Source organism: Protomyctophum bolini, assembly GCF_963924005.1.
Source record: "Protomyctophum bolini genome assembly, chromosome: 1".
Taxonomy (NCBI): domain Eukaryota; kingdom Metazoa; phylum Chordata; class Actinopteri; order Myctophiformes; family Myctophidae; genus Protomyctophum; species Protomyctophum bolini.
Genome location: NC_137862.1, coordinates 45,974,593 through 45,991,596, shown reverse-complemented (window position 1 = coordinate 45,991,596; position 17,004 = coordinate 45,974,593). Strand labels below are relative to the sequence as shown.

Here is a 17,004-nt window from a genome sequence, read left to right as displayed (position 1 = left end):
ATTTTTGTATTGAGTTGTACTTGAAATGTACTGTAATTCTGCAAACTGTTAATAAATAAATCAATAATATACCTTGATATGAAAACTTTGAAAAGGGTTGAATGAAAAAAATTAACTGGAAGTGAGTGTGACGTCATTATCAAGCGCTAAACGTGTCGCACGTTTGACGTCGCGTATCCCTGTTGTCAACTTTATCAGGAATCACTCGGTATAATCAACCATTGTATTCAACCTCAGGCGTCTGTTCTCAGACTGACAGCATTCTAGTCAAATAGAATTATTATTATCGTTAAATGACAACCACAGCCAATGTGGTGGCGTAGTGCCATACTGTATGTGAGATTGAGAACAGCCCTGGACGTGATAGTATGAACAGTTAGTGATTGACAACCTCTAGAGTCTGATACAGTCCCAGGCAGCACAGCAGCAGCTCTGATTGATCACCATGGGGAATGGAATGAACAAGGTAATAATGTACACTTTACAGCAGGCTGATGCAACGGGTTTTTTTGTTGTTGTAAATGATCAAGTTGCATGTAAAGACTACCGTACTTCACTGTAGCCTACACACATTAAATATCATTGACAGTGTCAGTCCGTGTCTATAGTCTGTGTGCGACAGTTGGTCGAAGTGTTTTGTTTATTTAACCCCTGTGTTATAGCCTAATATATCGATCTAAATAGGCGAAATTATATTTTAGGGCCAGGCTATAGGCCCTGCAGGCTACCTACTGTATCTCTCTGTTTTTAGAGAACTTTATTGAATCCAGTTAATCCACGAGGGAAATTCAGTCGCCAAAGGCAGCACAATTTATTTATTTAAGGACAACTTTAGTTTTTTTCAACCAAGGTTCATGTTTTAGGCTGTTATTAGAGAAAGTAAAAGATTAGTGTTATTTTTCTTTTCATTTGCTGCTTTATTTCGTTTTAGGGATTTTAGCTGTTTTTGACAGGGGGCGGGGGCAATCGAGCATGGGCTAAATATGTATTTCTTTACAAAATCTTATAGCGATTTCTTTTTTTATTATTTACTATAATCCTACTAGACCCCAAGAAATTACATCTGGCCACAAAAGGATCTACTGAATGTGTCAAACTGACATATTGAGCCTATGACACAGTGTGGCTTCCCCCCAGTATAGGCTACTTCATATTCAGTAGATCCTGTGAACTTTTGTGGCCAGATGTAATTGCTTGGGGTCTAGTAGGACTATAGTAAATGATAAAAAAAAGAAATCAATCGCTGTAAAAATACATATTTAGCCCCATGCTCGAATGCCCCCGCCCCCCTGTCAAAAACAGCTACAATTCCTATAAAACAAAAGAAAGCGGCAAATTAAAATAATGTAACACTTATCTTTTACTTTCTCTAATAGCAACCTAATTAATTTCCATTACGTCAACAACTTTTTCCAACGTATCCTATCCCACTTTAGTATTATAGTAGTAGTGGTAGTGGTAGTGGCTGGATTTAATTTGTTGTATTTAGCATTTTGAATCTGGTAAAAGATCATCAAGATCAGTCAACAACACAGAGCTGTGGCTAGTCTCTCTTCTCTTCTCGCTCCTTGGTCTAAATTCACCCATAGCCCATAGCCACATAATGTGATCCCGTTTTTAGCCCAAGGAGTGTTTTTCGTGCAAAACTAATGCTTGGAATGGATTCAGAATGATGAAAATCCCCTAGTTTGACACGTCACATGCTACTTAAAAGCATAATGAAATGTAGACATTTTTTGCCTTATATCTATAGGCTGTTAAAAGGTGGCCATATGGATTTGGCCGCTGTGGCGATCCCGAAGGTCGCCAGCTCGGGCGCCCTATAGCTAATCATGTCCTGGACGACTTCTGTGCAAGATTTGGCGCTTTTAGACGAATTAGCGCGAAATATCCATAAACTCCTCAACTAATTGGAGTGTTGGGATGACTTCTTTCTTGCTCTGTAAAATTTTAACTCACAGTGTACAAATGTAACCTAATGCACACTCTCAGGCATCTATTTTGACTCAGTGGTAAAAATAAATAAATCAATAAAAAAAACAATGAGAGAAGAAAAATCAGCACTTGCTCATGAGACCTGGGTTCAAATCCCGGGAAGGACATGAACGTTACAGAGTCAGAACAGATTTAAAGCTCAAGTGATGAAGCTTATCACTTGAGCTTTAAATCCCCGTTCTGACTCTACCCGGAAATATATTTCACAGTAGTTGTTCTGTTTGTACATTTGTACTGTAATGTTTATTAACTGAATGCAACATGTCTGCTGCTTCACAGGTTGTTGATGGGCTCTACCTTGGGAATATAAGCGGTGAGAAACAGACAATATGTTATTTAATCTTTAATACACAGGAGAAGCTGCAGGCCTTTTGCCAGAGAGTCAGAAGAATGCTCGGAAACCAATCCCAGTTGTGGAATAGCAATAGCTTTTATATTGTATATTCATGTATGTTTAAGCCATATTGAATTCGTATTTGCACATAAAAGTAATAAACCAAAGGCCACATTTAATGAATTTGTATTATATCATTTGTTGTTTGAAATAGGACACAATTGGATTATCTGTAGTCTGAAAGGCTCTGAATTGGATCTTGTAGTAATTGTGATATCAAATTGTAGTGTATCATATGCCATAAGTGTAATGCTTAATTGGGTCGTCCACTCACAGTTAACAGTCTTTGTATTGAGTTTGTGCTGGAAATGTACTGTAATTCTGCAAACTGTTAATAAATATTTCAATCAATCAAAAAAAAATGTACTTACTTACATTACTCACATCATACAAAATCAATGAATGCAGTTTTATCACATTAATGTTACAGTACATAATCTGGACATTTTTGGTAATTTCTACTATTAAAAATGGCTGTTGGTGCTGTCATCCTCAGTGTGAATCACAAATTAATAACCATGGATTTTACTGCATAGCTTGAAATAACTCAAGTGACATTTTGCACAAAAAAACGTATGAGATTAGATAATGATCTATCAATGGAAATGTGAATGGAATGACTGTAGGTGGAACAAGATATGGTCGGGGGATTGAAATTCAGTGAGAAAAATCTAGTGTGATCCGTCCCTCTCTTTTCCCCAGATGCAGAGAACAGAGAAAGTCTGTCTAGTAATGGCATCACCCACATCGTATCGGTGTATAACAATGCAAAGCCTGTGTTTGAGGTAAGTGGTAAAGTAAGGTCAGCTAGCATTGCTTAATGTCCTTATGCCAGAGCATGTCAAACTATTGGTTATTAGAAGCACAAGATTGTGTATGCATCCTTTAGTGCTATGCTTATAGTACCACCACAGCAGCTCATTCATGTGTATTGTGTCCCTGTGGCCACATAGGGGCAGTCATGACTCATTGTTAGAACTGTTACTTAGTCTTAGATACAGTAGATCTGCCCTGAAAACCCAGCTGTTCGTTTGAAATAGCTTTCCCGAGATCTCAACTCTTGTTTGAACTGTTTTACAGCTTTTAATACTTAGTACTTAGAAAAGCTCTATATACATTTCAGGTAGTAGTAGTAGTAGTAGTATAATTTCACCATAGGAAAAAATATTCTCTATGAAGGTTTTCTCTTGGCAATATCGGTTGAGGGTGGAAAATATCGTTTTTTTTCGGTAGAAAAAAAATCCCCTTTTGGCCAAAAAGTACCTTTTATACGTGTGATGGGGGGCTCAGAGTGCTTCCACTAAGGAAAGTAGGCTTTCTAATAATGACACAACCCGCCTTTGTATTGGTGAGAAGCAAAAACATAATTTTTATTTACGCTAAAGAGGAGAGGCTGGTCTGCATTTTTGCGAGCCCCGGAAGTCATCGTTAACATAGCTCTAAATGCAATGGCATTAGAGCTATGGACCAGAGCTAGGCCTGGGGTAGGTACTAGGTACCCTAAAAACAGTGCAGTAATTCTGGTCACTAACCACCTCCCCCTGAAGTACATTGCTTTTGAGTAGTCGAGGGTCTGAAGGTCTTCAGAAGAAGGTCTTCTAAAGAAGGTCCGGAGGGACCGAAACGTTGCATTATTAAAGTAAAATTCTCATGTACCGAGCAGATACAGTGTGCGGGTGTATTTTCATTGATGTCCACTGGCCTAAGCAGTGCGAAAGCTTTTTCCTAGAGTAGTCTGACTCTGAATGACTAGAAAAAGTGCTATAGAAATGCAGTCCATTTACCATTTAAATATGTATTGTTAATGTATTTATCTGTTACAGGACAAGACCTACCTATGTATCCATGCAGCTGATGCTTCCAGCCAGAACCTGTGAGTTCAACACACAGAGATTTCACTGTCAATCTGAACATCTGTCTGTGAAGCCATCATGAGTCACCCAGTGTGGTTTCAACAACAGTGCAACACGTGTCCACCTTTAACTTCCAGATTGTGGTGCTAGGATGTGACAAAGCAGATACAGTTATGTTAGTCACACAGTTGAGAAACTTTTAGATTTTTAGCTTGGGTAGAAAAACTAAACAACTAAAGTGCTTTACAGAGTCACTCTGTCGGACTCTATCGAGGCCTTAGTGGGCCAAGTCAGTAGACTACAACGATGGACCATTGATCTGCTTGTTTAGTTTTGAACTCCATTTCATTACCATGAGCACAAGAAATGAAGGTTAGGTAGTTCTTTATGAATGATGAGTTCAGGTCTGATGATCCATTAATCTGCTAGCAGGCCAAAGAAATAATTAATAATAATAATAATGCCAGCACTCACAGAGATGTCTTTATAAATGTCCCTTTAAGGTACTTTACCTTCATATTTTGAGTGGCCTAGTGTAGATTTTTGTCCTAACACAAATATTAAATGCCATTGACAATGAATGGATAATTTACGTCATAGCAAATCGGCTATTTTTGTCCTGCACAATTAAATTCTCATTGACAATGAATGGATGATGTACGATGATAAAGAGCGCCCCTCACATCACACGGGTGTGATTCTTTATACACAGGCTGCATACGGATACGGACGCATTTGAGCAGAGCCTTCCTCAGCCGTGACCCATGCTGGAAGGCTTGGACGAAACGTGCCTGTGTGTGTGCTGCCCGTTTTTAGGAACTATTCTGAGCCATGCACCAAGTAAACAAACGATCAGTTGAGACTGTGTTGCGCTCGCAGTTGTATTGACTCAAAGAAAAGTATTAAGCCAATATATGAGCCAATATTGCACTGTTCCTGGAGATTCTTTGCATAAATTGAGCGTGTGCGTGTCTGTCCGTCCGTGCGTGCGTGCATGCGTGCGTGCAATACACCATGAGCGTGTATAGTTGTACTGTTACACTGCCATCATAGTAGTGCAACAGGGAGGGGGTTGTGTGTGTGTGACTACACAATGTGTCATGTTAATTTGTAGTCACACACTGTTGAAAGACCCATGAGCTGTCCCTCAACCCATGAAATACCATCCGGTAGTCTAACGCTTGTTGGTACTCATAGCTTTTGTGACAGTTTTTAAAAGAGCTACAGTATTGCATAGGTTTTATTGTATGGCCAATATATATATGTATATATGTATCTCCTGATATAGGTGCAGTACAGTGCAGTGACAGTCCCTACTAAGTTGCTTTTCTACTACCATATCTCTCCTCCAAACCCCAGACACAGACCCACACTACAAACTAACGCCACAATCAAATTAGCCATTAGATCAGTCACAGCAGCTACGGCAGGTTCCAGTATAGAAGGTATGCACGTGACATCATCATAAGTCATGCGGGAACACCTACTGAGTGGAAAAAAAGCCTTGACAGCCCATACATCCGAACGGAAAAGTCCTATTTGATTGCATTAAACAACGTTTAATGCAACGTTTAGTGGCACTCACTGTGCCACTCAATTTGCCACTCGATTTGCCATTCACTTTATTCATGCGCATACCCTCTATAGATTTGGATCTCATCCAAATGATGTCTTATACCCTTACGGGTCAATACACTCTTGGAGTGAAATTAACATTTTTGCAGTGTACACTGATCCGTGAATCAGATCAGGCATCAGCTATCTAGATTCTTAAAATCTCATCACAAATATGTCTTGCTGGTTGTTGGCTGACATGGACAGGAGGCAAGTGCTTTGACTTCATTGAAAAGCTTGTCAAACCTACGCTCTGGGGTGTCGGTGAGTGCAGTGGCTTTCACTGTCTGCCACTCCGCTCAAAGTTCAACCAAATTGAACTTTGACCCCCTCCAGCTGCTGACCTAGCCTTTGGCTAGACGCGACATACTAAATCCATCACGGGTTGTGCTTATAACCATGCCCCCGGGCAAGTTAACTTTACTGAGTTTAAGGTTAGGGTTAGGGTTAGGCTTAGGTATAGTTTTACTGAGGTTAAGGTTAGGGTTAGGTTTAGGCTGTCAATCACAGCGACTGGCCAATCACAGCGCATCCTTGCACAACCCGTGTAGGCTTTGGTATGACGCTGGCTAGACGAATGGGATTTCCCAGCATGCCGTGAGGTGCAGGAAGGGTGGTTTATTGTGTTTATGTAGGCGTTATTGGAATATGGGAAATTGGGACTTTGATTATGTTATGGGAATTTAGGTGTAGCGTTATGTCATGGTGTTCATTTGGTGAGTTATGTTGACATACTGTACGTGATGTCTGTGTTGTCATCGCTCAGGACGGTCACGATACTATTAACAGAGATTGGCCAACAATATTTATGATTTTGCAGCGCAGCAAGTTTGCCACCTGTCCACGTCCTGTGTAAACAGTTAATAATGGCACTAAGAAAACGTGGTTTTAAGTTTAGAGCGAGAAAAGTTGATGAAGGATGACGGTCTGTATTCAATTGGCTGCCTAGAGATTCAAGTCTTGGATTTGAGCTCTCCTCCACTTCTAGAAGATGTGTCGAGGCTACAGAGCTTCTGCGGTCTGCAGAGAGAAGAGAACAGAGTGGGGTCAAATTGGAGTTAATGAGGATTGAAGCTTGCTATTTTGTTGGACGTTGCTGATTGGGTTGAGAGGAGGAGGGGGGGTGGTGGGGGGGTGGGGTGCCTGACCTCTCCTGTCGCAATCAAGCGTCCTTCCCTCAGGCTGCAAAGGAAGGAAACCGTACTGTGAGATCCGGCTGTTAGCCTCGACCACCCAGAGCTTTTATAAGCCCTCCTCTGTCACAATCCCTCTGGTCTCACTGGCTGGAACAGACGGGCCAACTGTCGCCTCCACCACAGTTGGGGGCCCATGGGGCCAAGAGTAATGCCTCTGCCTACTACTGCTTTTAGGGACCTCCATCTTCCTGGGACTCAATAATTTATAATATGGGCACTTTGGAAAGAGTCTTATTGACTTGCATTGTCGATAACTTTGTGGAGAGTTTGTGATAATGAGTTTGTAGTGCAGTGCAGTTGCTCTGAAGTTGGTGGTAATATACGTACAGCGTGCATACTGTATCTTGTAAATTTAGGGGTAACTATTTTGGGAGACTGTTTACAAAATGTGTGAATAATACAACCTGAGTCACGTGTTTGTCTTTGTGAACAAACTCCATCCAGCACCCCATTCTCTTTGTTCCGCTGGTTAAACTCATCACCACAAGATGCATTTCTGCACATTGAACAAGTTTGCCGGAAACCTCTCGGGCTAGAAGAGACAGAGTGAAGTGCTGAGGGGACATCTTTTAAAGACGAGCTTGGATCACAGGAAGAAGGAAAGACGAAAAGTGTCAGTCCATCTATTTTAGCCACAGTCTGTTGAGGCTATTGAGTAACCATCCTCTGCTCCTCAAGAGACAGTGTTATCAACCATACGCTTCTTCATTGTGCAACTCACCACCAGTGTTTCCTGGCATTATTTAACCACTTAAACCCTATATACTTTGTTGGCCGTGGTCCCATGGGGTCTATCCTCACTACAAGCTTGTAGATTCGCTATTCTCGCCAAGTGTTGCCTATTATGACATGTTCAGTATATAGGGATGCTAGGGTTCAGGTGGTTGAATAGGGTTTTGAAATGATCTACATCGCATTTAGTTTGAGCAAAAGGGTAGAATAACTCCTATGGAATTGACTTGAGTCAGTTTATTTTAGTGATCGCTTTATTTTGGCAGAATGTTTTGACGAGCAGCTAAATAGATTTAGCCCAGCTTCATGCATCTGAACGAACACACATACTGTACTGTGTGGTAAATGATAAATATTTGACATCAACGTACAGTATGTCAGATGATTCTTTGGTTTGATAGGAAAACAAATCACAGACACATTTGGTGGAATGTCATTTGTCCTTGCCCAGTGCAAACGACATCAATAAAGTGTGTGGTTTGGACATATTTGAAAGTACGAGAACAATAAATCAAATGCACCCTTCCAAGCACGGTGTGTTTAGGAAGTGAAGATGCATGCGCAGATTGCGCACACAGTGACACACGCAGTGCGCACACTGGAAGTCTTATAGCTTGTTTGACCTGCTGTCTGTGTTGTTGGGGAGAAAGAAAACCCACAGCACTCGATGTCAGCTACAGCAATAATAATGGGTTGTTGTTCGAAGACCCGATTGGTTCTGAGATTTTTGAGTGGTGCAATACGGAGCTACTGTATGTGTGTGGCTGTGTGGGTGGGTGGCTGGCTGGGTCTGAGCACGAAAACAGCATGGTTGTTTCTCACCATCTGTGCGCAACCTAACACACACACAATGGGAAAATAGCCGTCCAACATAGTTAAAGTCATGAGCTTGTCTGCAAACTTTTTTAGACCTTGCAAATCTTAACAAACCCTCAGACAAATTTATCTCTAACAATTGATGACAAATTGCCTAATTCTGTCAAAATAGGCCTATAGCCTACAAATATATGGTTTATGCACGTGCACGGTGCCGATTTTGCGCCCTCACACAATCAGCTTCTGGCTAGGGGAAACACTGGGAATTTAGCAAGGAGGGTGCACGACACGTGCACGCCACAAGGCAAAGTTTCAGTGTGTTGTTTGTATGGTGCCTTTATGCACAGGCTGGCATGTTTCCATCATGGTTCAAGATTCAAGCGCCCCTCCCTTCACACAAGTGTGATTTTTTATTTACTTCTACTATTAGTCTACTTCATTTGTAATGTTGCTTGAAAAGTACTGACACAATGTGTACTCAGCTTGTAGTAAGAAATGCATGTTGTAAGATATCACACTCGTGTGAAGTGAGGGGCGCTCTTAACATCATACATCACATTCCGTGCTCAGCCAATCAGCCGAGCACATTCCGTGCTCAAACGGACGGACGGACAGACAGACAGACAGACAGACAGACACATACATGCTCGCTCCTTGTCTGTGTAGATGAGGTGTCAAGGAACAAACATTAGTCTCAATTAGTCTCAATTTGAATCTCAAACATAGTTACCCCCTTCTCAACTGAGACGTCCCACTGAATCTACCCAGAGATTTGACTTCTAAAACTGACAGTATGGCTGTGCATTGTGTAGTAGAGGGTGATGTTCATTGAGGTCTTTAAACACAAGGTTTCAGTTCATGTTGTCCTTTCTCATATCCCATAATGTGTGTAACCTGAAACCTATTCGTAGCCTCGTACCTTAGCCTGACAAGAGTTGAAAGTTAGTTTCTTGATGCAAGCCAGTGGTGACAACTTCTTTACATAGTATACTGTACTTCACATGCCATACTTCATAATTGCATTTGTACAATTTACAATTTAGGCATTTAGCCGACGCTCTTAATCCAGAGCGATTTACATTAAGCAAGAACAAAAGCATAGCAATACATCACATACATAAAAAGTAGTTTTCATGAAACATGCGTAAGCTAAGAACGTATCAGTGGGATATATATATAATAAAACTACAGTATACATCTATACTATACTATACTATACTATACATACTGTATACTATAAAGTGCTATGACTACATAAAATGCAATTCTAGGGCTGTCTACATAACATGCTATAAGTCTGTTTGTGTTTAGTATCAATACAGTCATTGAAAACAATAAAATCCACTGCTCTATACTTTAGTTTTTAGAATTAATCTTTATTATAGTCAACATGTTAATCAGTTTGTATCTGTGCTGTTGTTTTTTTTAAAGGTCACAACATTTTAAAGAGTGCATCAGTTTTATCCATGAATGTCGTCTCAATGGTGGATCGTGTCTGGTGCACTGGTAAGTGTTTATTATTACTCTGAACGTCAGTTATACAGTATGCACATAGTATCCCTGCTAGGCATATCGACTATCATTGGCAAAGAGATTTGGTGTAGTGGGAAGGTAGAGCGAATGTTTTTAACTCAAATCTTTGCTTCTGGGGTAGGTCCCTGGAACTACATATTTTGAGATGGGGGTCGGCGGCCAAATACATATAATTCTGGGGTTTCCTTGACATGAAATAGTTTGAGCACCACTGACATAAAAAACATGAGGTTTTTCAGAACACTGTCACGATTTAGAAGGCACTTGTAGAATGGAGCTAATCAACAAGCAACACCATTGTTCTAGTCTTGCAGGCGTGTCCCGCAGCACCACCATGGTGGTGGCCTACCTGATGACCGTCACCCCCCACAGCTGGGACGAGTGTCTGGGTGCCGTCAAAGCTGTCCGCTCATTCGTCGGCCCAAACTACGGCTTCCAACAGCAGCTGCAGGAGTACCAGACGACACAAGTCTCAGAGGTACACCGATTAGATTTGGACACCAAGTGCAAACGGGCGCTCAATGTTATAGCCCAGCTGCACAGGGTTTCCTCGTCATAACTCCATGGGTCCGCCTGCAGTCCCCGTTCTTACCACTAGGGCTGAGCGCCTCAACGTTGGAGAGCTGCACTGGGGGCTTGGGTACAGCCCCCCACCCCATCTCTCCCCATTTCCTGTCAGCCTACTGACTGACTGTCCCTCTATAAAACATATAAAAAGGCGAAAGCCATAAAAAAAAGTCATGATGCATGCACATAAAATACACATACACCTAGCTAGGTAGTTAATGGCCAATTAGTCTGATCCAATCCCTAGAATGACCTCATGTGGGTTAACCAATAGGAAGACAGAGGGAAGGGGGGGCGGGGGGGCTGTGATGTCATGTGGGTCAAATTCAATACATCATCGAGAAGAGAGCCACTCGAGCCCACACTTGTTTTGATTGATTGTTTGACTACTTTATTGGCAGAAATGTAATCGGTACAGTCAAACAGAAATGTAATCAGTACAGGGTACAGTCAAACAGAAATGTAATCAGTACAGGATACAGTCAAACAGAAATGTAATCAGTACAGGGTACAGTCAAACAGAAATGTAATCAGTACAGGGTACAGTCAAACAGAAATGTAATCAGTACAGGGTACAGTCAAACAGAAATGTAATCAGTACAGGGTACAGTCAAACAGAAATGTAATCAGTACAGGGTACAGTCAAACAGAAATGTAATCGGTACAGGGTACAGTCAAACAGAAATGTAATCAGTACAGGGTACAGTCAAACACTTCATTCCCATTCAGGGCCTTAATGTGTTAATCGAGTGTAAATTCCTCAGGAATCAGGATTTTTCTGTGTAGAGTATTTTATGATCATACAGTAAGTAATCGGGTTATGTTCAACAAAGCTTGAATTGTCCCTTTCTTCCAATATTGGTTTTTGTGGTTGATATTCTCAAACACAAGTCCACATTTGTCCTTTAGTCCCCTGGGCCATGGAAGTGTTTGCAGACTGTGTGATTTTCATCAGATATTCTCAAACATAACATCATTGTGAGTCAGACAGCTCCCTTCCTCATCATTGTGAGTTAATATTCCAGGGAGATATTTATTTGTTTCCGGTCATACTCACTCACATACTTTTGCTTTGTCTACTTTCATTTTCAGTTTTTGTAGAGCAGGCATAATGTTGTCATTTATAGTAATTGCTTGTGGAATGGTATGGTACAGTACCATGTCGGAACAGGTTTTTGCTCAAGGCGTTTTTCTCAGACACAAACCTCGGTACAGTACCTGTATATCTACATGTCTGCAAATACAGAATTTGTTTTTGATGGAGTACAAGGACGTACCCGGTGGAGGTGGGAGCTAGAGGCTTTGTTGGTACTGTAACTCCACGTCACGCCTGCTCAAGGACGTGGGGCTACGGGGAGCCAGACTGAGCAAGGCCACTAAAGAACTGTCAGAGGAAGCAGAGAAAGCAAGTCACTGGCTCTGGCTGAGATTACAAGACAAGTCTTGGGGGGGTTTGCGCTGCAGGGGGTGTCAGGGAGACGTCCCTGTTCACTGCCCCGCCACCAGGAGATGTTCTGGGTAAGGGGCGAAACATCCATGAACGGTGGTCCCCGGCTGATGACCCTGCAGCAAAACTTACCTTTCTGGTATGCGGTCAGGCTTAGGCTTGGCTCAGGGAAGAGGACGCCCCTGCCATGCATAGTCCGCCATGGCACCGTTGGAGGTGCGACAAAGAAAGCAGGAAGACCATCCTGCTGTATGAAATAAGAAAATATAAAAAATAATGCCCGAATTGATTTGGAAACCCATTTTTAAATGTTCTGTCCTAGGGACACTGATATAGAAATATGTTTTGGTTTATATAAACATTTATGAATATAAAATAATTGGATTTGAGATTGATAGATAGAAAATAGTCACTCGTGTCATATAATATCCTAATTGTAATAACTGAATTATACGACATGCTGCTCATTTGATTGTGGACTCCTGCAAGACTACAGGTTACCCAGATTTTACTTCGGAAATCTGGGCATGAAGGTTTGCATTCCAAATCATGAAATGTGCCCTTTCAACATTATCTACCTCGTTTTAGAAATACTGTAAAAGTTCAAGTAGTTCAGGGTAATGAAATGTCTTTGAGTTATCAGAAGTATTGCACTCACATAAACACATAGATATATACATACACATACATAACATGAAAAAGAGATGGCTGCTCAAAAATAGCAGATATACAAGCTCACAGCGCTGATTTAGAAGTCATTAGTAGAAACGGCCTCAGGTTAATGGGTTGAAGCGGTCTGTTAGGGCAGGAGGGCCTGTAGAGCGGTCTCCAGCGTGTTTGAGCGGAGAATGGGGAACTCTAGGGGTTTGCTGGGATTGCATCAGCTTGGTAATGGTCATCACATGTTTAACTCTACTGTCAGCACCTTGCGACACAAGATCTGAAAATAATCTGGTACTGATTTCGAGGATTTAAGTGGAAGTGTGGTTTCTTAGTTGGTTATACTTTTCCCATGCCTGCCTTAGTCTGAAAGTGTGGGCTATTCAAGGTCTGGATTTATTTGTTGTGCTTTGTAACTTTTCAATATTGTATATATTATAATACAAACTTAGATAAGCGTTTGCTGTTCTCATTACATTATTTAAAGAGTAATGCCTCTGCCTACTACTGCTTTTATGGACCTCCATCTTCCTGGGTTATTGGTTGATTATTGGATGACCATTTTGAATGTGTATCATTACCGTTAACAGAAGCTTGTTAATATTAATCGGAGAATAAAATGTAGGCTATTATTTAGAATGGAGGAATGAATGTCTACACTGAGGTTAGGGTTAGATTTGCAGATTGCAGCGTATACTGAAATTCTCCAACACGTCACAATATAATGTTTCGCACTGGAGACGGTGGCGGTAGGTCAGTACAGTACATGCGTCTACTGAAGCATTGAATGCTCTTGATTAAAGTGATTTTGTCCCTTACTCCCTTTCAATGCATTGATGGCATTCGAATCCGCTAGTCCACCCAGGTGCACTTCCCTTTCCCAATCACCCAGGCCTACTGTATGCCCTATGCTCACAATCAATTAGGCCCACAAATAATCTAATCTATAAATGAACCAATAATCTATTAAACTAATACAACTAATGCCAAATAATAACAACAATCATGATGATAATCATCACCAGAACAAATAAAAGCAGTGGCTTCTATACAGCTGTAATGAAAAACAAAAGCATGTATAGCAATGAAATTGTAATGCATTTTGCAGTTCGGCTTTTCTCACGTAATGCTCCAGAACAATGTTGTGCAGGCATGACACAGATTTGACACTTGAGCTCACAACCCCTCATGTACAGATCCCAAAGACCTCAGATAAGAAGTAAGAACATAATACTGTACAAACCCACTTTGAATGTCAGCTGAAATAGTGATAATAGTGATGCTAGAAATGGTGATACTGGCACAGGAGTGAGTGTTGTGCTTAAGTGTTAGTGATTTTGTTTTGTTACGCTCTATATTGTCATAAGAATAATCAGTGATCACTGATATATTGTGTACACATACACAGCATGTCAGACACATGAGTGTTTGTTCAGGAACAGGTGTGGCCCACTCTCCAGCTCTTTAGCAAATTTCAGCTTTAGACGTACGAACAAACGAACATGAAAGATCATTTATCAGCTCTTTTGTTAATTAGTTAATATAATTTTCGTTTAATACTAAAAAATAGTTTCATCTTAAAATTGTATAGTGTTCCAGTTCCAATTTTGTCTGCTCTTTTTCCGTTTTGTTTCATCACTTACAATTTCACTTGTTTATGCTGTATCTTGTACGAGTTCTCTCTCCCGATTGGATGAAATTGACAACCTGAAAACAAGGCCCCGCCTTGTCATATGTCATATGAGGTATGCACCCTGACCAGCTAGCTACATCTCGTCACCAGTAGAATTACAGATTCTCCATGTGGCATGTGGAAAAGTCCACATGCCAAACGCATGTGGACTTTTCCTGTAAATAAGGCAGGGGAGGGGGAATTCCTGCGAGCACGAATTTCTTCGGAATGGAGGATGTGTAGGCTGTTCATAGGAAAAGATGAGTCTTTTCCTATGAACAGCCTGGCAATTGGCCTGAGAGACATCTGGGCAAGCTTTCCCTTAGTTTGAAGCTCAGACGAAATACATGTGCAGACAAAATTGAAGTGGAACGCTAATATTAAAGCTGATAAATGTATTCTCTCCATGAAATGACCGCGTACCAACAATCTCACCCAGATGTCGCTTTAGCAAGTGTTTTGTCCACTCTGCGGTGGCCATAGCAGCATTTAAGGTTAGATTATTTTGGAGATTATCCTATCTTTAGTCTTTACTGTGTTTGTTTGTTTGTTGAACAGGCTGTGGAAACTAACATCCCTCTGAGATTAAAAAAAAATCTAATCTAATCTAATCTTAAGAGTTGAGAAATATCTGCATTGTTTTCTGGTGTGTTGCATAACATCTCACTTCCTGGATCTTTTTTCACTGACCCGAAGAAGAAACACCTTAAAACTAGGTACAGTACATACAGCAATTTTAACTGTGTGGTTAATTTATTTTTCTTTGGATTTAACATGACAAATGAAGCAAGGGATTAATCTTGAAATGTTAACTGAACGAGTACCGGACCTTACACGATCAGCCCATGTGATTTAACAGTGGTAACTGAGGAAGAACTAAACGTAGGACTACTTAGTATTCATGCACTCTTTTCATATTTACACACTGATTTCAGCTCTAACTTTTAGGTGAAAGATAAAAAAGTAGCTAAAATTTGGAGTCTGTGTTCAACTCATTTACATTTTCACATACATATTGTTTTTTTCTGTATAATGTGGAGATGGATGAAACAACAGAATGTTTCATCCATCCCCACATTAGGTTTTGTTTTCTTTCTAAAAAAACCCTCAATAAACAGGATAATGGATTTATTTCTGTGTTATGTTCTTGTCCTCAGTACAGAGCATGGCTACGGGACACTTACCCTCACGGGACAGTTACCCTCACATGTAAGGACCAGGAGCAGGTAGCAGCCCTACTGAGCCTGTACGCAGAGCAGCTGCAACAGGAGAGCCTCAGGAGAGAGGTCCGGTCCTGGTCCAGACCCAAGAGCCTTGAAGATACCTTACCTGATGAGCCTGAGGACAAGAGTTGAGCTACAGGTGGTTCATTAGTCCTGCCAACATTATTCTGTAGCCCAATTTCAAATAAGTCCTAATTAATTAACCCATATAGGCCTGACGTCGAAATTTAAGAAATTGTCTTCTAAAATCACGACAGTTTTCTGTTTCTACAGTATATCAGTGGTGCTCAAACTATTTCATATCAAGTACCCCAAAATGTATATGAAATTGGCCACTGACCCCCATCTGAACATGTTGTTCCAGGGACCACCCCAGAAGCAAAGAGAGAGAATATATATTCAGAGATTTGTGACACATTTTCACGATTTTAAAAAAATAGCTATTTTTCAATAGCTAAAGTATAACATAATGCCTAAAACACCAAAAAGAAATCCCGCCCAGAATGGTTTAATTAAAGAGATTCACTTTAAATCCTTCTTTAAGGTTATTTGCTTCTGTTCAGAGCTTTCTTGCACAGTAGAAACGTCAGTGTATTTAACCGTGTGTACGGTATGTGTAGATTTAGAATTGGGCTCCAGAAGTATTATGTCCAATGTCCAATGTCTCCCAACTGGTCTGATCACATCCACAGTTAGTAGGAACAATGTGCTCACTTAAGCCTTAATTTTAAACACCTCGCTCAGACACATAATAATCTCACACCTTTTATACATGATAAATAATACACGATAAAAAGTATGTCATTAACAGATGTATCTCACATGATGCATCTCTGCAGTTCAAAGTCTAAAGTCTTCCTGATTTCACTGAAACACCTGTTGGTAAATTGTCTTAAATTCACTGGTACAATTATTTTATATATCATGTTTTTCATCTCACAGTATATATGTATTTGCTTTTCTGAAGAAATTGCACATTTTTGATTGCCAAAAAGATGTGAATGCTAATAAATACATTCATATAACCAAAGATTAATTGTGTCATTAGCAGATTTTTTTTAAATGCTATGTAGGCCTACTGTAAATAAAGCTGACTGGCTTCGTGCCAAATCCCTACTTACACACAAGTAAGCATAGACACAGATTTACTTCAAATCTTGTGATTTGCATGTGACTTAACCACAGTGCCCACTTTTTTCTGAAAGATATGTCAGAGGAGAAGGCGCCAGTTTGGAATATACAGTATACTAGTGTGTACCATGCTCAAGTTGTGGGAAAAAGGGCTACCCTTTTTTCCACAAC

At 40.6% G+C, this 17,004-nt stretch overlaps 1 protein-coding gene across 1 annotated transcript; it reads left to right on the top strand.

Annotated features, from left to right (window-relative positions):
- The first annotated feature begins 177 nt into the window (after positions 1 to 177).
- On the top strand, positions 178 to 16,726 carry dusp22a (dual specificity phosphatase 22a). The gene is made up of 7 exons (XM_080768679.1): positions 178 to 466; positions 2,275 to 2,308; positions 3,092 to 3,174; positions 4,213 to 4,262; positions 10,032 to 10,106; positions 10,440 to 10,611; positions 15,637 to 16,726. Exons 1-7 carry the CDS (start codon positions 446 to 448, stop codon positions 15,832 to 15,834), a joined length of 633 nt encoding a protein of 210 aa, XP_080624805.1. The 5' UTR covers positions 178 to 445; the 3' UTR covers positions 15,835 to 16,726.
- Positions 16,727 to 17,004: the final 278 nt, after the last annotated feature.

Excerpts from the sequence above, each read along its gene's own strand:
- dusp22a (XM_080768679.1), top strand. The coding sequence starts at position 446 with ATGGGGAATGGAATGAACAAG. Across the intron at positions 467-2,274 it reads TGGGGAATGGAATGAACAAG|GTTGTTGATGGGCTCTACCT; the intron begins GTAATAATGTAC and ends GCTGCTTCACAG. Across the intron at positions 4,263-10,031 it reads GATGCTTCCAGCCAGAACCT|GTCACAACATTTTAAAGAGT; the intron begins GTGAGTTCAACA and ends TTTTTTTTAAAG.